Here is a 23,119-nt window from a genome sequence, read left to right as displayed (position 1 = left end):
ATCTATTCATCACCTGATATTTGTTATCTGATGTGATGGCTGTTTGTCTGTCTGTATGCCTGTAGCTTATTGAAAGACACATTTCCCTATGAGATATTCAAGTATTCTATTCTATTATACTGGTACTCTGTTCACCACCTTTCCATTTGGCTTTATTGCCAGTATTGTCAACCATATTGCCACTAGGTGTCTATCTTAACCATGTTTTCTGCAGAGGTTGAGGACAGATTTTGCAAAGTTTTACATGTCAGCAGCATAGTTTGGTGTAGGATGTGTATAAAAGCAGACTGCTTCAAGAGAAGTCGAAGGAAGTCGCAACCACAGGATGTAACAATCGTAAAGCGTTTATTTCCATTTCAAACTCTTCCGCCAGTTCAGGAGAAGATATAAAATAGCTTCGTCAATTATAAACATAAAACTTATCAATTGATTGACAACTGCTAAGTTTTGTCCAGTTGCAGAATTTTTGTTTATAATTACAATTAAAACAGAATAAACATATTGATGGTTTAAATTTGAAAACTCTCCTCCCATGAAGGCACCAAGCATTATTAGCATTATTTTGCTAATATTCCTACCATCATAATAATTCTCTAAGGTCAGGGAAAGAGAGAAAAGAAAGGGGGAAACACTCACAGAACATAAAGATATCCGTCACGCAAAAAAATACATCCTTTAAGTAAACAGAAAGTGAAATCAAATGATCTGATTGTACATTTTGATTTTAATCATATAGCTGACACTCTTATGCAGAGTATCTTACTCAAGGGCACATCAGCAGATTTCTTACCTAGTCAGTCTGGGGATTTGTACCAGCAACCTTTCGGTTTCTGGCCCAACGCTTTTAACTGCTAGGCTACCTGCCTCCCTAGTACAACCCCAGCGGTATGTATTTACATTAACATTCTTAGCTTGGGGGATCTTAGGCCTCAGGCACAGTCCATGTCCTCATTGGAGGCTTGATACAGACACATCTCCTCTCTTCCACTGATGTTCACTCTCTCCTCACTTCTCCTTCTCTCTTTCGTTCCTCTGATGGTACAGGCGTAGGCCATGGTCTCGTAAGGAGGGCACAGACACAACTGGGACCCCTGAGCTTCCAAGAGAGGGTCTTCTCTCTGGGAGAGGGAGGGGGAGGAAATAATTTGAGAGAGTAGAGAAAGAGAAAGAAAGAAAGAGAAACAAAATGCATGGAGGACAAGGACAAGGAGGTTCACACAGGCACCTGTTCAAACGTAGCTTTACGCACTAGAACACTTCTCTCACCACTAATCTCACCTACCGGTCCATTAAGGATGTGTCAGTCTGTTCACCTGGATGTTCCAGTGTTTGACGCTGGTGCTGGCATGTCGCAGCTTCCTTTGAGCAGCCTGAGTGAGACCATGGAGAGGGACGGGGTGAGAGATGGAGGGGAAGCGAATGAGAAAGGGAGTGAAGGAGAAGAGAATGAGAGAGGGCAGTTAGATAATACATTTCTGTAGTTTATACAGGATCCAGAGGCCACTGTGCTTCCTTTTGAGATGTTTATTACTCTCAGATAAGAAGGAGCATGATATAAAACACAGGGTCTACACTGACACACATACAGCAATTACTAAATAGACTTCATGGGACATGAGTGGGGGAAAGTACAGCATAACTATCTACACTGACCTCTAAGACCATGAACCTTGTCTTTCCGTCCTGTGGCTTGTTTCGGTACATTCAACACCCACACATATGCACGTTCACACAGATATGTGTGTGCAGCAGAGGTGGTTAAGCGGACTATGATTGCTTGATGAGTAGCTGTCGAGTAGCTGTAGTTGTCTGGACAGTGGTTCCCTGATATACTATACATTTAGCAGAAGATCTGGGTTCGATACTGATTTTGTTGCACTCACTGCAATGTCCTGGTCCATTCTGTGCCGGCTGGCCCGAACTTTCTCCAGTTGGTGTTGGGCCTCCTCCAAAGCCTGGGACTTGGTTACCATCTCTTGCCTGAGCTCCTGCTTCTCTCTCTGGGTCTTCAGGATGTACTGCTCCTGTTCCTCCTGGAGGGCCAGCAGTGCCTTCATCTTCTCCTCCTCCTCTACCAGCAGCCTTGGGATGAAGAGAGAGAAGGAGAGCCACCACCATGCAGGGTTCTAAGTCACAATAGCACACTGACCCTTGTTGGAGCTCTAAAAATAATCGGCTGGACCTATGGCAATAATGTTACAGTTACAGAATAGGAATGCCCTAACTTATTGGATATTTTAAAGCTTCTTTTTGTGACAGTTGTGACAATGTCATAATGAAGGGACAAATCAAAGAGCACACTTATGACAATGTCATAATGGAAGGCCCAATCAGAGAGCAGGGTTATGGAAAAAGTAAACATGATAAGACATTACGCCCTAAGATGTTCAGTTCCTGAGTAAGTAGACAAACCACAAGTACCACACAGAGATGACAGGAAATCGTTGGTGTCTCTCTGAGAGTAAACACGTCTACTAACAAAAAACGTTGTGATCTGTGGAGGACAACAGCATCATATGTATGTGTGTGTGTGTGTGTGTGTGTGTGTGTGTGTACTCGCTTGACTGAGGGTGCCATGCATTTGGCTAAACAGAAGTACAGCCAAATCACTTCAGGTTAATATAAGCTTTAATATTGCAGATAGGGATATGTCACGTTCACTGGAATATATATCGGACCAAGGCGCAGCAGATGTTGAGTTCCACATAATTTAATGAATAAATTGAAACTTAGCAAAGACAAAAACAAATTAACAATAAACTAACAATGAACGGTGACTACAGAGATGCTACGTGCACTAACTCAAAACAATATCCCATAAGCACAGGTGGAAAAATGCTACTTAAATATGATCCCCAATTAGAGACAACGATTACCAGCTGCCTCTAATTGGGAATCATACACGATCACCATCATAGAAAAACAAACCTACAACCCCACATAGAAATAGTAAACTAGACTAACCCCCCAGTCACGCCCTGACCTACTCTACCATAGAAAATAAGGACTCTCTATGGTCAGGACGTGACAGGTTAAGATTTAATAGTGCGGATAGGTTTTGGGTTCTATAAAATTCATTGTTTGCATAATTTCTACTCCCCCTTATTTATTTATTTTATTTGTATTGGTATTCCCCAGGACAGCTGTTTAGGCCCATATTTTTTCAATCTTTACTAATGATATGTAAGTGTGTCTATGTTTGTGGATGACTCAACACTTTACACGTCAGCTACTACATGGACTGAAACGAGTGCAACGCTTAACAAAGAGCACAGTCAGTTTAAGAATGGGTAACAAGGAATAAGTTAGTCCTAAATATAAAAACATATAAAAGCATTGTATTTGGGACAAATCATTCACTAAACCCTAAACCTCAACTACATCTTGGAAGGAATCATGTGGAAATTGAGCAAGTTGAGGTGATTAAACTGCTTGGAGCAACTCTGGATTGTAAAACTGTCATGGTCAAAACTTATTGATACAACAGTAGCTAAGATGGGGAGAAGTCTCTCCATAATAAAGGCAGGTTCTACAGGCCCTAGTTTTATCACACCTGGACTACCGTTCAGTAGTGTGGTCAGGTGCCGCAAAGAGGGACTTTGAAAATTACAAAAGGCTCAGAACAGGGCAGTATGGCTGGCCCTTAAAAGTACAGGGAGGAGCTAACATGAATGATGTCAATATCTATGTCAATCTCTCATGGCTCAAAGTGGAAGAGAGATTGATTTAATCAAAACTTGTTTTTGTAAAAAAAATTGACAAGCTGAATGTACCCAGCTGTTTGTTTAAACTACTGGCACACAGCTCAAACACCCATGCATACCCCACAAGACATGTCACCAGAGGTCTCTTCACAATTTTCAAGTGAAGAACAGACTATGGGAGGCGCACAGTACTATATAGAACCATGACTATATGGAACTCTATTCCACATCAGGTAATTGATGCAAGCAGTAGAATAAAAAATAAAAAAATGGTAAAAAAATACACCTTATGGAACAACAGGGACTGTGAAGAGACACACGCATACGCTCACAAGCGCTAGCATAAGCACTCTACACACAAGTACATTGTCATATTGTTGTATGATGGTGTTATAAATGTTGTATTGTTGATACACTGCCTTCGGAAAGCATTCAGACCACTTGGACTTTTTCCACATTTTGTTATCTTAGTCTTATTCTAAAGTTGATTAAATTGTTTTTCCACCCTCATAAATCTACACACAATACGCCATAATGACAAAGCAAAAACAGATTTTATAAAAAGGTAAATATCATATTTACGTAAGTATTCAAACCCTTTACTCAGTACTTTGTTGAAGCACCTTTGGCAGCGATTACAGCATCGAGTCTTCTTGGGTAGGACGCTACAAGCTTGGCACACCTGTATTTGGGGAGTCTCCCATTCTTCCCTGCAGATCTTCTCAAGCTCTGTCAGGTTGGATGGGGAGGGTTGCTGCACAGCTATTTTCAGGTCTCTCCAGAGATGTTTTATCGAGTTCAAGTTCAGGCTCTTGCTGGGCCACTCAAGGACATTCAGAGACTTGTCCCAAAGCCATTCCTGCATTGTCTTGGCTGTGTGCTTAGTCTGAGGGCCTGAGCGCTATGGAACAGGTTTTCATCAAGGATCTCTCTGTACTTTGTTCCGTTCATCTTTCCCTCAATCCTGACTAGTCTCCCAGTCCCTGCCACTGAAAAACATCCCCACAGCATGATGCTGCCACCACCATACTTCATCGTAGGGATGGTGCCAGGTTTCCTCCAGACGTAATGCTTGGCATTCAGGCCAATGAGTTCAATCTTGGTTTAATCAGACCAGAGAATCGTGTTTCTTATGGTCTGAGAGTCTTAAGGTGCCATTTGGCAAACTCCAAGCAACTGTCATGTACCTTTAACTGAGAAGTGGCTTCTGTCTGGCCAATCTACCATAAAGACCTGATTGGTGGAGCGCTACAGAGATGGTTGTCCTTCTCAAAGTTTCTCCCATCTCCACAGAGGAACTCTAGAGCTCTGTTAGAGTGACCATCAGGATCTTGGTCACCTCCCTGACCAAGGCCCTTCTCCCCTGATTGCTCAGTTTGGCCTGGCGGCCAGGTCTAGGAAGAGTCCTGGTGCTTCAAAATGTATTCCATTTAAGAATGATGGAGGCCACTATGTTCTTGGGGACCTTCAATGCTGCAGAATTTTTTCGGATGCCTTCCCCAGATCTGTCCCTCGACACAATCCTGTCTCAGAACTCTACGGACAATTTCTTCAACCTTATGGTTTTTAATCTGACATGCACTATCAACTGTGGGAACTTATATAGACGGGTGTGTGCCTTTCCAAATCATGTCCAATAAATTGAAATTACCACAGGTGGACTCCAATCAAGTTGTAGAAACATCTCAAGGGTGATCAATGGAAACAGGATGCACCTGAGCTCAATTTCGAGTCTCATAGCAAAGGGTCTGAATACTTATGTAAATAAGGTATTTCTGTTTTTTATTTTTTACATTTGCTAAAATTTCGAAAAAACTGTTTTCGCTTTGTGATTATGGTGTATAAGGTGTCGATTGCTGAGGATAATTTTTAAATTTTTTAGAATAAGGCTATAATGTAACAAAATGTGGAAAATGTCAAGGGGTCTGAATACTTTCTGAAGGCACAGTATGTAGTGGTGTAATAATGTTATATGATGTTCTGTTTTATCTTTTGTTTGATATGTAATGTAAGTGCCTTAATGTGTTTGGATCCCAGGAATAGTAGCTGCTACCTTGGCAGCAGCTAATGGGGATCGCTAATAAATACAAATATATACAGTATATTCCTAATTTCCTCGCTGCAAGAGCTGGATTTTCATCCAAAGCGGCCAATCCACCATTAATTCGGATTTGAACTCCAACCCTCCGATGTCAACAGATTAACCCATATTTCCCAGTATAAGGCCTTTTTGCTATTTCCTTTTGCAATACAGCCCTCCATTTTACTTCAATGTCTTGAGGTTCTTGAACCTCCCTGTTTGAAAGATTTCTACCGATATCGCCATAAAAATAAATATTTCACCCAAGAGTATTTTGACATTTCCCATTGACTGTTCGTGGTTTTTCAGATCTCCTAATAGTAGGGTCCAGCTGAACCCTGAATTTATGACATGACAACCATTCCTAGACCTGACTCCAAAAGCAAGCCACTGGTGGACAGTACCAGAAACTATGCTCTATTGATTGTTTCCTTGTGACAGAGACTGCACAGGGATGAGGGTTCACATTTTGTATTCAAGACATACATTCTTTTTCAATTTTACTTTAGTCCTTATTGCAAGGCATGGTGAAATAGTTTTATTAATTTCCCCAAATTTCTAAATATATAATTCCAGACATTATGTGGTATTGTGTGTTGGCCAGTGTCAAAAATGCTCAGTTTATTCCTTTTCAAATTCAGGCTGTAAAATAATCAAACGCTGAAAAAGTCAAGGGGTGTGAATACTTTGAAGGCACTGTATCCAGTTTGTACATTTTAGTTTGAATGATTCGGTATGAGTTGTTTGATATGATGAACGAATCAATGAGATTTGGATCATTGCAGGAATGTGACAAATGAAAGAAAAGTATTTACGTTTAAAACTGACATTTAGCATTGAAATGAAAACAAAAAATCATACAATTACGTGAATTCACAATTCAGATATGACCGCTAAGGGGCAATGCAGTCCATTCTACCGCAGTCATGACAGCGTGTTCATAGACGTCCAATAATATGTTCTTACCCCACATACTGTTGTTTGACAGCTCAAGCTTTGTGCTTGCAGGGAAATCATTGTACAATATCTCCATCCAGGCAGTCAAGGTTTTTCGACATGGCATCTTGTTTCTAGACGTTCCTTATGTTTAGGGGCCCATTGAAGTCGACATCCTCTACCATTGACGATGGCTGCATATCAACTTCAGTAATTTCTTTAATCGGTATTGGGATTTTCTCACTCTGTCCCTTGCAACTTGTTATGTGACTTTTTACTCCTGAACTTATTTATGCTTACAATAACAAAGGGGTTGACTTCTTTTTAACTCAAGACATTTCAGCTTTTCATTTTGAATTAATTTGTAAAAGTTTATAAAAACATAATTCCACTTTGACATTATGGGGTATTTTGTGTAAGCCAGTGACACAAAATTTAAATTTTAAATTCAGGCTGTAGCACAACAAAATATAGAAAAAGTAAATGGGTGTGAATACTTTCTGAAGGCACTGTATATACGTGTGTGAGTGAGTGTGTGTGTGTGTGTGTGTGTGTGTGTGTGTGTGTGTGTGTGTGTGTGTGTGTGTGTGTGTGTGTGTGTGTGTGTGTGTATATGCTGTATATACAGTGCGGCAAAAAAGTATTTAGTCAGCCACCAATTGTGCAAGTTCTCCCACTTAAAAAGATGAGAGAGGCCTGTAATTTTCATCATAGGTACACTTCAACCATGACAGACAAATGAGGGGAAAAAATCCAGAAAATCACATTGTAGGATTTTTAATGAATTTATTTGCAAATTATGGTGGAAAATAAGTATTTGGTCAATAACAAAAGTTTATCTCAATACTTTGTTATATACCCTTTGTTGGCAATGACAGAGGTCAAACGTTTTCTGTTAGTCTTCACAAGTTTTTCACACACTGTTGCTGGTATTTTGGCCCATTCCTCCATGCAGATCTCCTCTAGAGCAGAGATGTTTTGGGGCTGTTGCTGGGCAACACAGACATTCAACTCCCTCCAAAGATTTTCTATGGGGTTGAGATCTGGAGACTGGCTAGGCCACTCCAGGACCTTGAAATGCTTCTTACGAAGCCACTCCTTCATTGCCCGGGCGGTGTGTTTGGGATCATTGTCATGCTGAAAGACCCAGCCACGTTTCATCTTCAATGCCCTTGCTGATGGAAGGAGGTTTTCACTCAAAATCTCATGATACATGGCCCCATTCATTCTTTCCTTTACACGGATCAGTCGTCCTGGTCCCTTTGCAGAAAAACAGCCCCAAAGCATGATGTTTCCACCCCCATGCTTCACAGTAGGTATGGTGTTCTTTGGATGCAACTCAGCATTCTTTGTCCTCCAAACACGACGAGTTGAGTTTTTACCAAAAAGTTATATTTTGGTTTCATCTGACCATATGACATTCTTCCAATCTTCTTCTGGATCATCCAAATAGTCTCTAGCAAACTTCAGATGGGCCTGGACATGTACTGGCTTAAGCAGGGGGACACGTCTGACACTGCAGGGTTTGAGTCCCTGGCGGCATAGTGTGTTACTGATGGTAGGCTTTGTTAATTTGGTCCCAGCTTTCTGCAGGTCATTCACTAGGTCCCCCTGTGTGGTTCTGGGATTTTTGCTCACCGTTCTTGTGATCATTTTGACCCCACGGGGTGAGATCTTGCGTGGAGCCCCAGATCGAGGGAGATTATCAGTGGTCTTGTATGTCTTCCATTTCCTAATAATTGCTCCCACAGTTGATTTCTTCAAACCAAGCTGCTTACCTATTGCAGATTCAGTCTTCCCAGCCTGGTGCAGGTCTACAATTTTGTTTCTGTTGTCCTATGACAGCTCTTTGGTCTTGGACATAGTGGAGTTTGGAGTGTGACTGTTTGAGGTTGTGGACAGGTGTCTTTTATACTGATAACAAGTTCAAACAGGTGCTATTAATACAGGTAATGAGTGGAGGACAGAGGAGCCTGTTAAAGAAGAAGTTACAGGTCTGTGAGAGCCAGAAATCTTGCTTGTTTGTCGGTGACCAAATACTTATTTCCCACCATAATTTGCAAATAAATTCATAAAAAATCCTACAATGTGATTTTCTGGATTTTTTTCTCTCATTTTGTCTGTCATAGTTGAAGTGTACCTATGATGAAAATTACAGGCCTCTCTCATCTTTTTAAGTGGGAGAACTTGTACAATTGGTGGCTGACTAAATACTTTTTTGCCCCACTGTATATGTATGTGTGTGTGTTTGTGTGTTACCTGGCCTGTGCGAGGAAGTAGACCTCCTCGTCTTGTCTAGCTCTCATCTCCTGATGCAGTGCCTCCTCCTGGCGGAGCTGCATCACCTCCAGCTCCCTTATTCTCCTCCTCTGACGCTCCGTCTCTACATCCTTGAGGGCCATTTCTGCCTGAATGCTGGCCCGCGCCTGACCCACAACAAACACACCAGGACAAAGCCACAATTAGACCCGTAAAGATCTATAGAGTCTCCTCATTGTCTCACCCCTCACACTTTCCTCCTTCTCAACTTTCCTTCTTGCTATCCTTCTCCCCGCCCCCTCTCCTCTAGTGGGTGCCGTGCTGTTAGACTTTAGTGCTGCTTTTGATATAATTGATCATAAAATGTTGCTAGGTAAAGTTATGTTATGTTTTTTTTTCTGACGCTTTATCCTGGATGGAAAGCTACCTTTCCAGGGGAAGGCAAAAAGTTTTCTTTAACGGGAGCTTTTTGGACTGTAAAGATTTACACTGTGGTGTTCCTCAAGGCAGATGCCTAGGCCCACTACTCTACTCTATCTTGACTAATGATTTACCATCAGTAATGAATAAAGCAAGAGTGGTTATGTATGCTGATGACTCTACAATGTATAGCACTGCATCAGCATATAATGAACTAACAGATGTATTGAGCAAATAACTAAGAACGGTGTCTTAGGGGGTTAACAATCAGAAATTGCTGTTGAATATTTCTAAAAGAACATTTATTGTATTTGGTATTGGTGACCCTCAATTAAACTTGTCAATGGATGGGTTGTCTGTTGACCAAGTTAAAAAAGTGTCACATTGGACACAGCTCTGTCGTGGTCTGAACATATAGACAAGATTGTAATTAAAATGGGTAAAGGCATTGCTATAAAAATAAATGTTCTATGGTGCTGTCAGACCTATAGTACTGTCTAGTCATACTGTCATCTGCAGCAAAAAATATCTTAAAACTCTCCAACTCGCTCAAAAAAAGGCTGCAAGATTAGCTCTTCATTGATCTACCCGTATGAATGTCAACCGATTGCGCCATCATCTCTCATGGCTTCCCATTGAACACAAATTATTATCCAGTCTTTTGATTTTCTTTAGGAATGTGATATTTCTAAACAAACCAACGTTTATTTCTGACCAATTAGTGTATACTAGGAACAAACATAACCACCAAACCAGACAGGCTAGTTCAGGACAACTGATAACCCCCAGACCAAGGATAAATATCCTCAAATCTACAGTAATACTAGATGGAGATTCCACTACATGGAATTCGTTACCAAATCACATTTCTCAGGTAAAAACTAAATCCACCTTCAAGAAAACAATAAAATAACTAAGTTTGGTGAAGAATGACAGCACCAACAGCACAAACTGTCATTCTGTTACGAAACTATGCACATGCATTGTTCTTCAAGTACATGTATTTTTGTAAGATTTTCTGTGGACATTGATAAATATAGTCCTTGTGCATAGCGTTTTAGGGTTTGTTTAACTTAGCAATCATTGTTTTTTGTTTGGCACACATTTTAAAGGGAAAAATCTGAGTCTCAGCATCACTCTGTTACCGTGGAATTGTCTTTCTGTGTTGGACCCCAGGAAGATTAGCTGACATTATAGCATCATCTAATGGGGATCCTAGTACAAATTATAATTCTCCTTCCTCTTACATCCACCTTCTTTCCCTACCCTGATCAGCTCACCTCCTCCTCAACTCCCCGCTAAACTCTTCCTCTCTATCCCTCTCACCTCCTCAGCCTGCTGTAGCTGCTCCTGCAGGGTTCTCTGCAGCTCCACATGTTGTATCCTCTTCTGTTCCTCCTGCAGCAGAGCTGTCTGGGCCTGCTTCTGCGCATCCTGCACACAGATTATACAAATATAACAACAGTGATTGTGAGGCTATTATCACATTGCTATTCAAAGTTCAGTTTTCGTTGTAGTCATCTCTCTCTCTCCGCCTCTCTGTCTCTGTCTCTGTCTCTGTCTCTGTCTCTGTCTCTGTCTCTGTCTCTGTCGCTCTCTCTCTCTCTCTCTCTCTCTCTCTCTCTCTCTCTCTCTCTCTCTCTGTCTCTCTGTCTTTCTCTCTCAGCCACACACACCTGTAGTAGCTCCAGCTCAGCCAACTTGCTCTCCCTCTCCCACTGGAGAAGGCGCAGACTTTGGAGCTCCTCCTCCTTGGCGGTGTGTCTCCTCTCCCTCTCCTCCCTTTGCTCCCTGCGTCGCAGCTTCAGGTCCTTATGCAGGGACTTCTTCCCCTCCACACACAGACGGATGGCTGTCTGGATCGCTGCAGTGACAACATACAGTAAGTAGCCTGAAGCATCATCATAAATCAAGCCAGAGGACGCATTGTGGCTTTTGCCTTCATCAGGTTGTGAAATAGCTATTTTCTCCAGTCTTTAAAAGCCCAGTGTGTACTGTACTGTATGATCACTGACCTGTGGTCCACTCCTGTCTCTGCTTGGTGTCGGGGGCGCTCATCTCGTAGGTCTTAGTGAGCGTCTTCACACAGAACATACACCTCTTCCCCTCCTTCTCTGGCAGCACCTGTCAACGCAACCACAGTGGTGAGAACATAACCACCATAACAAACAGCATCATCCACACACAACATTTTGTATTGATAAAGAATAATGGGGTGGTTCATATTCATTCAAGTATGTTACCCTATCGAAGTCTTCTCTGAACAAATCCCTCATCCCAGCTCTGCCCACATTGGCATCCTATGCCAGAGGATTTAGTGTAGGCCTTCCCCCGGTACTACCTTCCTCCATTCTACATAACCCCTAACCCAGTGTTGTGTACCTCCACACAGCAGTTGTGGCTCAGCTCGATGCAGCCTTTACACTCCTTGCGGTCCTCACTGACATAGTAATGCAGAGTGCTGGGCTGGAGAGAGAACCAGCGCTCATTCCAGTTCCTCCGCAAGTGGCCCTTCTTCCACAAATACCCCTATAAGGACAGATACGTACGGCCACACAAAGTTACACATGCCTAATTATATAAATGCCATATTACACGTGGATTACATTTATATTACATGCATATTAACACAAACATGTCTATATATTCTCTTTATGTTTAAATGCACCTGTTTTATGATATTGCCCGCTATCTCCTGGTAGACCTCGTCTATCGCCATCGTAACGGAGTCCTTCACCATCCCTCTGGCCAGCCTCCAGGTGTTGACAAAGTCCAGGAAGGCCCACACTGTGATGCCGCTCTGCTGCACAGCCTCCTGGGAGATGAAGTCTTCCATGTCCACACAGCTCAACTCCACACTCATGGCTATGCAGATCTTCTTCAGGAGATATTCCACCTGCGAGTTACCATAGGGAATGAATAGAGCACATCATGGGACAAATCCTAACTTGAGACAGAAGTTTCACCCAAATCTCCCGTTGACATTATTGCAAGACATTTTCATGAAAAGAGGGAAGAAAGGAGGCAAATTATTTTGGAGTACCGTCCAGGGCTGAGAACTCACCTCCTCTGGGACCAGGACCAGTGGATAATTGTCTTCAGACAGGAAGTTGAAGAGGCACCAAAGATGGAAGGCATCTTTATCAGGCAGAACGTCCACGCCATTTTTAGGCCGGTAGTTCTTTTTGGCACAGAGAGTCCAGCAGAACTCATCTACGTTCTCCTTAGCAAACGTGCCCTCAACCACCTGGGGTCAGAAAGAGAGGATGCCAAGTGTGTGTGTGTGTGTGTGTGTGTGTGTGTGTGTGTCAGCATGTGTATACAGTACCTTGTCCAGTATGAATTTGTTGAGGTAGGGCATGTACCCCTGGTTGGACACCGGCCCATCATCATCATCGCTGAAGTGGTCCTCTAGAGCCACAGGGTCGTGTGGGATGTTCAGCGCAGTGTATAGGTTATGAGACAACACCTACAACTCATCAACACAGTGTATAGGTTCAGAGACAGCACCTACAACTCTTCAACACAGTGTATAGGTTATGACACAACACCTACAACTCATCAACACAGTGAATAGGTTATGAGACAACACATACAACTCATCAACACAGTGTATAGGTTATGAGACAACACCTACAACTCATCAACACAGTGTATAGGTTATGAGACAACACCTACAACTCATCAACACAGTGTATAGGTTAGGAGACAACAACCACAACTCCCGAACACAGTGTATATGTTATGAGACAACACTTACAACTCCAACACAGTGTATAGGTTACGCGACAACACCTGCAACTAATCAACACAGTGTATAGGTTAGGAGACAACACTTACAACTCATCAACACAGTGTATAGATTAGGAGACAACACCTACAACTCATCAACATAGTGTATAGGTTATGAGTGTCACGCCTTGGTCTTATTATTTTGTGTTTTCTTTATTTATTTGGTCAGGCCAGGGTGCGACATGGGTTTATTTTGTGGTGTGTTTTTGTATTGGGGTTTTAGTAGGTATTGGGATTGTAGCTGAGTAGGGTTGTCTAGGAAAGTCTATGGCTGCCTGAGGCGGTTCTCAATCAGAGTCAGGTGATTATCTTTGACTCTTCCAGATCTGCCAGTCAGCCAGACTCTTCCAGATCCGCCAGTCAGCCAGACTCTTCCAGATCCGCCAGTCAACCAGACTCTTCCAGATCCGCCAGTCAACCAGACTCTTCCAGATCCGCCAGTCAACCAGACTCTTCAGGATCCGCCAGCCAGCCAGGATCTGCCAGAGCCTACTACCTGCCTGAGCTTCCTCTCAGTACTGGGCTTCTTCTCAGTACTGGGCTTCCTCTCAGTACTGGGCTTCCTCTCAGTACTGGGCTTCCTCTCAGTACTGGGCTTCCCCTCAGTGCTGAGCTTCCCCTCAGTGCTGAGCTTCCCCTCAGTGCTGAGCTTCCCCTCAGTCCCGAGCTACCCCTCAGTCCCGAGCTACCCCTCAGTCCCGAGCTACCCCTCAGTCCCGAGCTTCCCCTCAGTCCCTAGCTTCCACCTCAGTCCCGAGCTGCCCCTCAGTCCAGTGGGGTCCTTGGTGAGGGTTGTTGGGCCAGGGTCGGCGGCGAGGGTCGCCAATCAAAGGACACGTTACAGGGGGACTAAGACTTGGTTGGAGTGGGGTCCACGTCCCGAGTCGGAGCCGCCACCGTGGACAGACGCCCACCCGGACCCTCCCCTATGGGTTTAGGTGTGCGGCCGGGAGTCCGCACCTTGTGGGGGGGGGGGGGGGGGTTCTGTCACGCCTTGGTCTTAGTATTTTGTGTTTTCTTTATTTATTTGGTCAGGCCAGGGTGTGACATGGGTTTATTTTGTGGTGTGTTTTTGTATTGGGGTTTTAGTAGGTATTGGGATTGTAGCTGAGTAGGGTTGTCTAGGAAAGTCTATGGCTGCCTGAGGCGGTTCTCAATCAGAGTCAGGTGATTATCGTTGTCTCTGATTGGGAACCATATTTAGGTAGCCCGGGTTTCACTGTGTGTTTGTGGGTGATTGTTCCTGTCTCTGTGTTTGTTGTCACAAGATAGGCTGTATAGGTTTTTATGTTCCGTTTGTTGTTTTGTATTATTCGTTTGTTCTATTTCATTAAAGAACATGAGTAACCACCACGCTGCATTTTGGTCCGCTTCTCCTTCTACAACACCTACAACTCATCAACACAGTGTATAGGTTATGAGACAACACCTACAACTCATTAACACAGTGTATAGGTTATGAGACAACATGTACAGCTCATTAACACATGTATAGGTTATGAGACAACACGTACAACTCATTAACACAGTGTATAGGTTATGAGACAACACGTACAACTCATTAACACAGTGTATAGGTTATGAGACAACACGTACAACTCATTAACACAGTGTATAGGTTAGGAGACAACATGTACAACTCATCAACACAGTGTATAGATTACGCAACAAGACCCACTAAGAATGGACCGACGATGACTTATTTTGGATGTCTTTTTTGGTGTTGTCCGGACCGGATATATTTTTTTGGTATTTGTTTTTGGTGCCTTCCATACCAGTCTTGATTTCAACGTCAACTGACTTCGATATTTGATCTGGATCAGTCCAAATCTGAACCAATCATAGATGTCTATGTTTGGTTCAGATTTGGTACAGTCTGGACTGGTCTGGATTTCAACGTCCAAGGCACATTAGCAATATGGTGTAACTGCAGACTGCAATTCGGAGCGTTTCTTGATGTGGGCGTTTGCTGATATCAGGAACCGCCCATTGGTGCCTGCCATTGGTCAGTCCATTGATGGTGTCTCGACACAGATGATTTGTTTACATAGCAGGTTAGGAAAACTAATGTGGCAGGTTAGGATAATTAACATGGCAGGTTAGGTGAATGAGGTTAAGGTTAGGAAAAGGTGTAGGGTTAGGTTTACCTACAATGACACAATTGTCAACAACTGTTGTCCCGGACGCGAAAGAAATGGCCATGGACCAATGGCGAGCATCAATGGGTGTAACTTGACATCAAGAAATGCCAATATCAGAAAACGCCACTAATTGCGGTCTGCAATTACGCTCTTCTCTATACTAGGCCTAAACATAGACGTCTTTAATTGGTTCAGATTTGGTTCAGTCCGGACCGGCTTTGATTACTGATAAAACGTGACTGTACCATACTGTACTCTACTCTACTGAATTAAAATGTACTGTACTGTACCGCAAGGCGTGAGAGAATGGCGCTGAAGTGCGAATTCAGGGTGTAGGCTATGTAAATTTGGACTGCTACAATTTTATTCATTGGCATTTCATTTTTTTCCTTCACCAAATGCCGGCAATTACCAACTAAGGGAGACCCTGGAGCATTTTCCCGTCAGAGTTGTGTTGTCCATTGCATACTGATAGTTTTGTCACAAAAATTGATGCGTAGGTATAGTGAATGTGCCCGCTCTGGTATTGTATTGGCAGGTGCGCTCTGGTATTGTATTGGCAGGTGCGCTCTGGTATTGTATTGGCAGGTGCGCTCTGGTATTGTATTGGCAGGTGCGCTCTGGTATTGTATTGGCAGGTGCGCTCTGGTATTGTATTGGCAGGTGCGCTCTGGTATTGTATTGGCAGGTGCGCTCTGGTATTGTATTGGCATGTGCGCTCTGGTATTGTATTGGCAGGTGCCCTCTGGTATTGTATTGGCAGGTGACTCTGGTATTGTATTGGCAGGTGCCCTCTGGTATTGTATTGGCAGGTGACTCTGGTATTGTATTGGCAGGTGCACTCTGGTATTGTATTGGCAGGTGACTCTGGTATTGTATTGGCAGGTGCCCTCTGGTATTGTATTGGCAGGTGACTCTGGTATTGTATTGGCAGGTGCGCTCTGGCCAACAGCTTGCAGATACAGTGCAGGTATAGCCTGCTACATAATGAGATAATTATGTACAAAAGTGCAAGATAATTTTTATTTGTCAAATGGCAGCCAAGCATTGATCATCATGTCACCAGAATAAGACCTTAGATATTTATTGAAAGGAGCATCAAGCTCATCATGTGCACTTTCACCACCCTGTATAAACTGCATGCTTTCCCATGATGTGGTGATTTTTCTTTGTATCAAACATGTAGGCTACTTTGCCGCATATAAAAGGCAAATCGTTTAAAAAGTTCAACAATAAATATTTATGCCTCATTGAAGCGGTATGTTCTAGGTGTGCGAGGTATAGTCGTTTAGATTGGAGAAGAGGCAGAGCTTGTGTTTGGCTTTCCTGAATAACTGGGCCTGCCGGGAGAGTATGTGGCCACATTATTATAATGGATGTCTTTGGAGAATGTTCTGCAATCAGTATCAGAAATGCAGCCAGACTGGCCAGCTACTGTGCCTTTCTAGACCTTCTAAACAGTAGAGAGTAGACCCACAACTGATCCAAATGGAATGAAACATTCAAATTACAGGGCTTTTGAGCTGTTATTTAAATGACGTTTTCACTGCAGACTAAACCAGGCTGGAATGTTGTACTCACTTGAAAACAGTAATGCAATTATTCATTGCAATGTGGTGTTGTAAACTAGTCTAGGTAGGATCATTTTATTGTCCCTAAACAAGATCGATAGGGGAGATTTTTGAGTTGTGTGTCTCATGTCTTCGCTGCTCTTTCTTAATGTATACAAATTTGAATGCATTTATGTGCGGTATGATCGCTAGTTAGCCTATTGCAGATCTGGACAAACGATCCACCTACAACTATTGTCACTACAAATGGTGCATTATGGGCAGGATAGACCGTTAGACTGGTAGACTATACTGACCTGTGGTATAGTATAAGTTAGCATACGGAAAAGTGTAGTGCATAAGGGAAGTACCAAAACCCCATGATATAGAGGAAGTGCATGCCAGAAGATGAGGAAATGTGGCTAGGATGGAAGAAATTATATAGTAAAACCTGCAAAAAATGTAATCTAAACCAAGGAAAACATTCACTATCCTCCCCTGTTCCCCCCCAAAATCACACAACCCTCCCCAAAGCAAAATGTTTGACAACCATGAACTATTTAAATTCTTATTTTCAATGACAGCTTAGGAAGAGTGGGTTAACTGCAGAACAACGGATTTGTACGCTGTCAGCTCAGGGGTTTGAACTTGCAACCTTCTGGTTACTAGTCCAACGCTCTAACCACTAGGCTACCCTGCCACCCCAATAGACATTGAATTGACGTCTGTGCCCAGTGGGGATACAGAAAGAGACAGGGAGACAGTAAGATAAGCGAGAGAGAGATAGACAGACAGAGGAAGAGACTGGACAGCAGAAAGATGGAAGTAGGCAGACACAGGTCCTCTTTGACAACATCGTCATAGCAACAGCTGGGATTTAGAGTCCGAGCTCCTCAGTGTGACTGGGATTAAACATGTCACAATGGCTGATCTCACACACAACGCAACACAACACAGCATCACTGACCCATAACACACGACAATTCAACAGCCACCAATACACCCAAACACCAGAGCTATAACATACCACCAGCCACCCAGATGCATGATGGGGCTCAGAGAGGGTCTGCCTCTGAACATAGAGATAGGCCTATCACCATAGCAGATTACTGATTACTGCCTCTCCATTCCAGCGGTAGTCTGGCCCATACATAATCCCAGGAATTAGCCCAGTTAGAGTCATGTTTTTGTTATTCTAGATTTGGGGAGGGAGGACAAAGGTAAAAAAAAGGGAATCAAATGTCAACACAAGGGGTTTGATCAAGCAATAACATTGTGTAAGAAATACATCAGTGCTGTGAAGCTCATGCTACAGGAAAGATCACACACAAACACACCAACCCACTGGGCACAAGTGTCAGTTCAACATCTAGTTTTAATTTACATTTGGTTTAGTTGTCAACTAACATGAATTCAATGTGAAATCAACCAAACATTCCACCATGTCATTGGATTTAGATTTTTCTTTTAAATAAATAAATACAAAATGACGTAAAAAGGTTGACTCCACATCATCACATTTAATGTTTCGGTTGAAATGAAGTTGGTTGATTCAACCAGTTTTTTCTCAGTGGGAAGTGAAAGAAAACATTTAGCTAACAGGAAAGAGATTAGACCTTGAAAATAGTGTCTCATCTAATTCGGTTGACCTAACTAGATCAATAAATAAAACATTTTTTTTGTGTTGATATCAGTGATATAAAAAACACAATTTTCCTCAAACAAGGAAAAGATAACAAACAAAAATAATTAAGGGTAAAAATGTCAATAACACACAAACCAACACATTGGAAAGGCAGCGAGACACAATCCTTGCAATCCTCCCAGCTCTTTGACCCCTATGCTGACCCCTTACTTGACCCCTCACCTCTCACCTTTAGCTGGGACTTGGACACCTTCCCGCTCTTCTCCACATCCAGAGAAGTGAAAGCATACCAGATGGACTTTAGCAGTTCAGCTCGCAACTCCATGACTGCCTCCGCTCAGCTCTGCTTATTTTACTGCATTTCTGTGTGTGTGTTTGTGTGTGTGTGTGTGTGTGTGTGTGTGTGTGTGTGTGTGTGTGTGTGGCACACAGACCTGTGTGTGTCTCAGTAAACCCCCACATCCTGCTCTTTGCTAAATGGCTGCCCTGAAGCTCACTGATACCACCTATCTGTAGCAAATGGGAAAACCTTAAGGGTCACCAATTGCCACAGTGTGGGGAATATTTGGAATTATAAATCAAGGAGTTTTGGTCATGGATTGCCTCATGGTTGTACGACGTTACTCCCTGGATGCTGATTGATTGAATTGATTGAACAGAATTTCAGCCGTGTATATATCAGACAATATACCACAGGTATGATGCAAAAACACTTGTTTACTATTCTACATTATACATATATAAAGTGTGTGGACACCCCTTCAAATGAGTGGATTCGGCTATTTCAGCTACCCCCGTTGCTGACAGTTGTATCAAATCAAGCACACAGCCATGCAATCTCCATAGACAAACATTGGCAGTAGAATGGCCATACTGAAGAGCTCAGTGACTCTCACTGTGGCACCATCATAGGATGCCAGCTTTCCGACAAGTCAGTTCGTCAAATTTATGCCCTGCTAGAGCTTCCCTGGTCAACTGTAAGTGCTGTTATTGTGAATGGAAACGTATAACAGCCAAAACGGCTCAGCCGCAAAGTGGTAGGTCACACAAGCTCACAGAATGGGACCACCGAGTGCTGAAGCATGTAAAAATCGTTGCAACACTCACTACCGAGTTCCAAAGTGCCTCTGGAAGCAACGTCAGCACAATAACTGTTTGTCGGGAGCTTCATGAAATGGGTTTCTACGTCAGCTGGAGTGGTGTAAACCTCGCCGCCATTGGACTCAGGAGCAGTGGAAACGCTTCACCATCTGGAAGTCCGACGGATTCATCTGGGTTTGGCGGATACCAGGTGAACACTACCTGCTCCAATACATAGTGCCAACTGTAAAGTTTGGTGGAAGAGGAATAATGGTCTGGGGCTGTTTTTCATGGTTCATGATAGGCCCCTTAGTTCCAGTGAAGGGAGATCTTAACGCCACAGCATCCAATGACATTCCAGACGATTCTGTGCTTCCAATTTTGTGGCAACAGTTTGGAGAAGGCCCTTTCCTGTTTTAGTATGACAATGCCCCCATGCACAAAGCGAGTTCCATACAGAGATGGTTTGTCGAGATCAGTGTGGAAGAACTTGACTGGCCTGCACAGAGCCCTGACCTCAACCCCATCGAATACCTTTGGGATGATTTGGAACGCCGACTACGAGCCAGGCCTAATTGCCCAACATCAGTGCCCGACCTCACTAATGCTCTTGTGGCTGAATGAAGCAAGTCCCCGCAGCAATGTTCTAATATCTAGTGGAAAGCCTTTCCAGAAGAGTGGAGGATGTTATAGTAGCAAAGGGAGGACCAACTCCATATTAATGCCCATGATTCTGGAATGAGATGTTCAACGAGTAGGTGTCCACATACTTTTTGTAATGTAGTGTATTTATGTTGGTAACCAGTTGGTAACCCCTGTTGCTACTGTAATAGCAACAGGGGTTTGGGGTTTGTGGTATATGGCTGTATCCAGGCACACCGCATTGCTTAATCGACCACCAGAGGACTGATGTACACCACACTGAGAGACTTAACTGCGTGAGTGTGGATTATTGGCCATTATGTGCACCTGTCCCAATACAATTAATTTGGATCTGGGTTTGAGTTACAGTTCAAAACTGTTTGTTTGCATATATAACACTCCTGGATGCAAATAATCAGATATTCTGCCTGTTAGAACCTGACCACCATCAATAAACTCACCGACGATGAAATAACTCCAGATTAACAGAATACCACAATGGATTGAGACCACTACCATCGCCTTCATTCTCTTCCTTCATGTCAACAGTTGGCTTGATTATCTCATGTTGTTACTGCAGGACTTTTCTACTATTTTGATTGTCCCCTGGTTTCTGATTCCAAGAACACAGGATGAGATGTTACTATCCTTTGTGCAAGCACTTCCAAGAGTTAATGAACAGTGAGCCTGGTGAAATTTGGGGAGCGCATCATCAGTAGTGTACCTTTGGTTCCTAGGGTGTTTCGGCCTTTCACACTATACACCCTCCCCAAAGGCGGCCAGCGACAGGGTGATCAATCCTACGCTTGCGTCCCATTCCCAATTAGTCATAGGAGTTGCCTTGTTGATGATAGCCAACATCCCATGGGACTATGCATGGCAGGGGCGTCCTCCTCCCTGAGTCAAGCATTGTTGACCGCATACCTCCTGGCCCTCTCACTTCGGGGCCCAGCTGGGGTCTTTCCTCTTCATCCAGAGCCACTGACTGCTGCCTTCTGCCGCCTCCGATACAGCTTTGATTGCCGAACGCTGGCTCTGGCCCTTAATTCCAAGGTCTCTAAGCAGTCTGGTTGTAGATGTTGCCACAAAACCTCTGCAGCCCACCTCCACTGGTCGGACTTCTGTGTTCCAGCCATGATGCCGTGCTTCGGCAGCTAGATCGGCATAGCGCAGATGTTTTCGCTCATAAGCCTCATCTACTGAGTCCTCCCAGGGTACTGTGAGCTCAATGATGAAGACCTTCTTGAGCGAACGGGACCAGAGCACCATGTCAGGTCTTAGGGTGGTGGTTGCAATCTCCGGAGGAAACACAAGTTGCCGGCCAATGTCAGCTAGCATTTTCCAGTCGCGGGCCAAGCGCAGCTGGTCTCGTTCTAATGGTGTCGAGCCGCGCTTCGGTGGTTTAGCCCCTTCGCGGACAAAGTTTGTCCGTAAGGGGTGTGATGCTGCTGGGGGTGGTAGGGAGTTGGTGGCAGCTCGCTTGTCCTCCAGGGCGGACGCAAGGTTTTTAAGGACTTGGTTGTGACGCCAAGTGTAGCGTCCTTGGGTGAGGCTTGTTTTACACCCCGTGAGAATGTGCCTGAGGTTGGCTGGCATGGAACAGAGGGCACAGTCCGGATCTTCACCATACCATTGGTGAAGATTAACTGGAGTTGGAAGGACGTCATATGTTGCTCTGATGGAAAAGCTCAACTGCCTCGCTTCCATGGCCCACAGATCCTTCCAGCTGATCTTCCTCTTCTCCACACTGTCCCATCGAGTCCACTGTCCCTGTTTGGAAAGAGAGACTGCCTTGGCCCACCTTGCAGCCTCCTCCTGATGGCGTACTTCCTGCACTACCATCTTCCGCCGCTCTGGTGCAGTGGCCTTACTCCAAGCAGCACGGCTAGTTAGCCCAAGGCCTCCTCTCCCTTGCTGAACATGACCCACAATGTCAGCATGTCTGAGGGCTGCTGTTGCCTCCTGGACTGCTTTTCCTGGCCTCCATTTGCGCCCAGTTGCCAAGGTCGGCGCGTTGTTGCTCACCACTGGGTCTCGAGATTCATTCAGTGTCATCTGGAGCCTGGTTTTTGAACACTTGAATTCCTCTGTTAGACTGGTGAGGGGAAAGCTTGAGGACACCATCTCCATAGAGGCCGATGGTGGTAAGGCATCGTGGAACTCCGAGCCACTTCTTTAAGTAGCCTGTGACTCCTCTTTCCATCTTCTCCACTGTTGAGATTGGAACCTCATACACTGCTAAGGGCCACAACACCCGGGGTAGGAGACCAAACTGCAGACACCAGGCCTTTAACTTTCCAGGTAGCTGGGTGTTGTCGATGGACTGTAGGCTACTACTGATGTCTTTACGCAGCTGTTGCACCTGGTCTTTGTCCTTCAGGCTTGCATCATACCACCTTCCAAGGCTTTTTACCGGCTGCTCAGACACTGTTGGGATTTGGTCATCTCCGATGAAGAATTTCAGGTCAGAGAGTACTCCCTTCACAATCGAGATGCTGCGTGACTTGGATGGTTTAATCTTCATACGGGCCCAGCTGATGTTCTCCTCAAGTTTTCTGAGCAGTCTCCTGGTGCATGGGACAGTGGTAGTCAATGTTGTAATGTCGTCCATGTAGGCTCTGAGTGGAGGGAGGCGGAAACCAGAGTCGACTCGCTGTCCACCAGCAACCCATTTTGAGGATCTGATGATAACCTCCATTGCCATTATGAATGCCAACGGAGAAATGGTACATCCTGCCATTATACCTACATTCAGGCACTGCCATGAGGTGGTGAACTCTGAGGTGGTGAAGCAGAACTGCAGATCCTGGAAGTACGACTTCACCAGGGTTGTGATGGTGTCCGGTATGTGGAAAAATCTGAAGGCAGAC

The 23,119-nt window shown here is 44.0% G+C and overlaps 1 protein-coding gene across 3 annotated transcripts; it reads right to left on the bottom strand.

Annotated features, from left to right (window-relative positions):
• Positions 1 to 328: 328 nt before the first annotated feature.
• LOC109892942 (differentially expressed in FDCP 6 homolog) lies at positions 329 to 18,916 on the bottom strand. 3 transcript variants are annotated; one of them, XM_020485878.2, is made up of 12 exons: positions 18,757 to 18,916; positions 12,728 to 12,868; positions 12,464 to 12,646; positions 12,068 to 12,295; positions 11,782 to 11,928; positions 11,415 to 11,523; positions 11,076 to 11,263; positions 10,726 to 10,833; positions 8,980 to 9,146; positions 1,884 to 2,082; positions 1,279 to 1,370; positions 329 to 1,118 (listed from the first exon to the last, which is right to left on the bottom strand). In XM_020485878.2, the coding sequence occupies exons 1-11, from the start codon at positions 18,850 to 18,852 to the stop codon at positions 1,290 to 1,292; spliced, it is 1,647 nt and encodes a 548-aa protein (XP_020341467.2). In that variant the 5' UTR covers positions 18,853 to 18,916; the 3' UTR covers positions 329 to 1,118; positions 1,279 to 1,289. The 3 variants fall into 3 exon arrangements, with proteins under 3 accessions (XP_020341467.2, XP_020341450.2, XP_020341459.2); XM_020485861.2 differs by having other exon boundaries at positions 1,314 to 1,370; XM_020485870.2 differs by having other exon boundaries at positions 1,283 to 1,370; positions 18,757 to 18,915.
• Between the last annotated feature and the right edge of the window lie 4,203 nt (positions 18,917 to 23,119).

The sequence above is a fragment of the Oncorhynchus kisutch genome, linkage group LG1, assembly GCF_002021735.2.
Source record: "Oncorhynchus kisutch isolate 150728-3 linkage group LG1, Okis_V2, whole genome shotgun sequence".
NCBI classification, from domain to species: domain Eukaryota; kingdom Metazoa; phylum Chordata; class Actinopteri; order Salmoniformes; family Salmonidae; genus Oncorhynchus; species Oncorhynchus kisutch.
Note: the sequence above shows the minus strand (reverse complement) of the source record. Positions and strands in the feature narration are given on the sequence as shown.

Excerpts from the sequence above, each read along its gene's own strand:
- LOC109892942 (XM_020485861.2), bottom strand. The coding sequence starts at position 18,852 with ATGGAGTTGCGAGCTGAACTGCTAAAGTCCATCTGGTATGCTTTCACT. Across the intron at positions 9,147-10,725 it reads AGCTACAGCAGGCTGAGGAG|GCGCGGGCCAGCATTCAGGC; the intron begins GTGAGAGGGATA and ends GTTGTGGGTCAG. Across the intron at positions 2,083-8,979 it reads TACTTCCTCGCACAGGCCAG|GCTGCTGGTAGAGGAGGAGG; the intron begins GTAACACACAAA and ends CTTCATCCCAAG.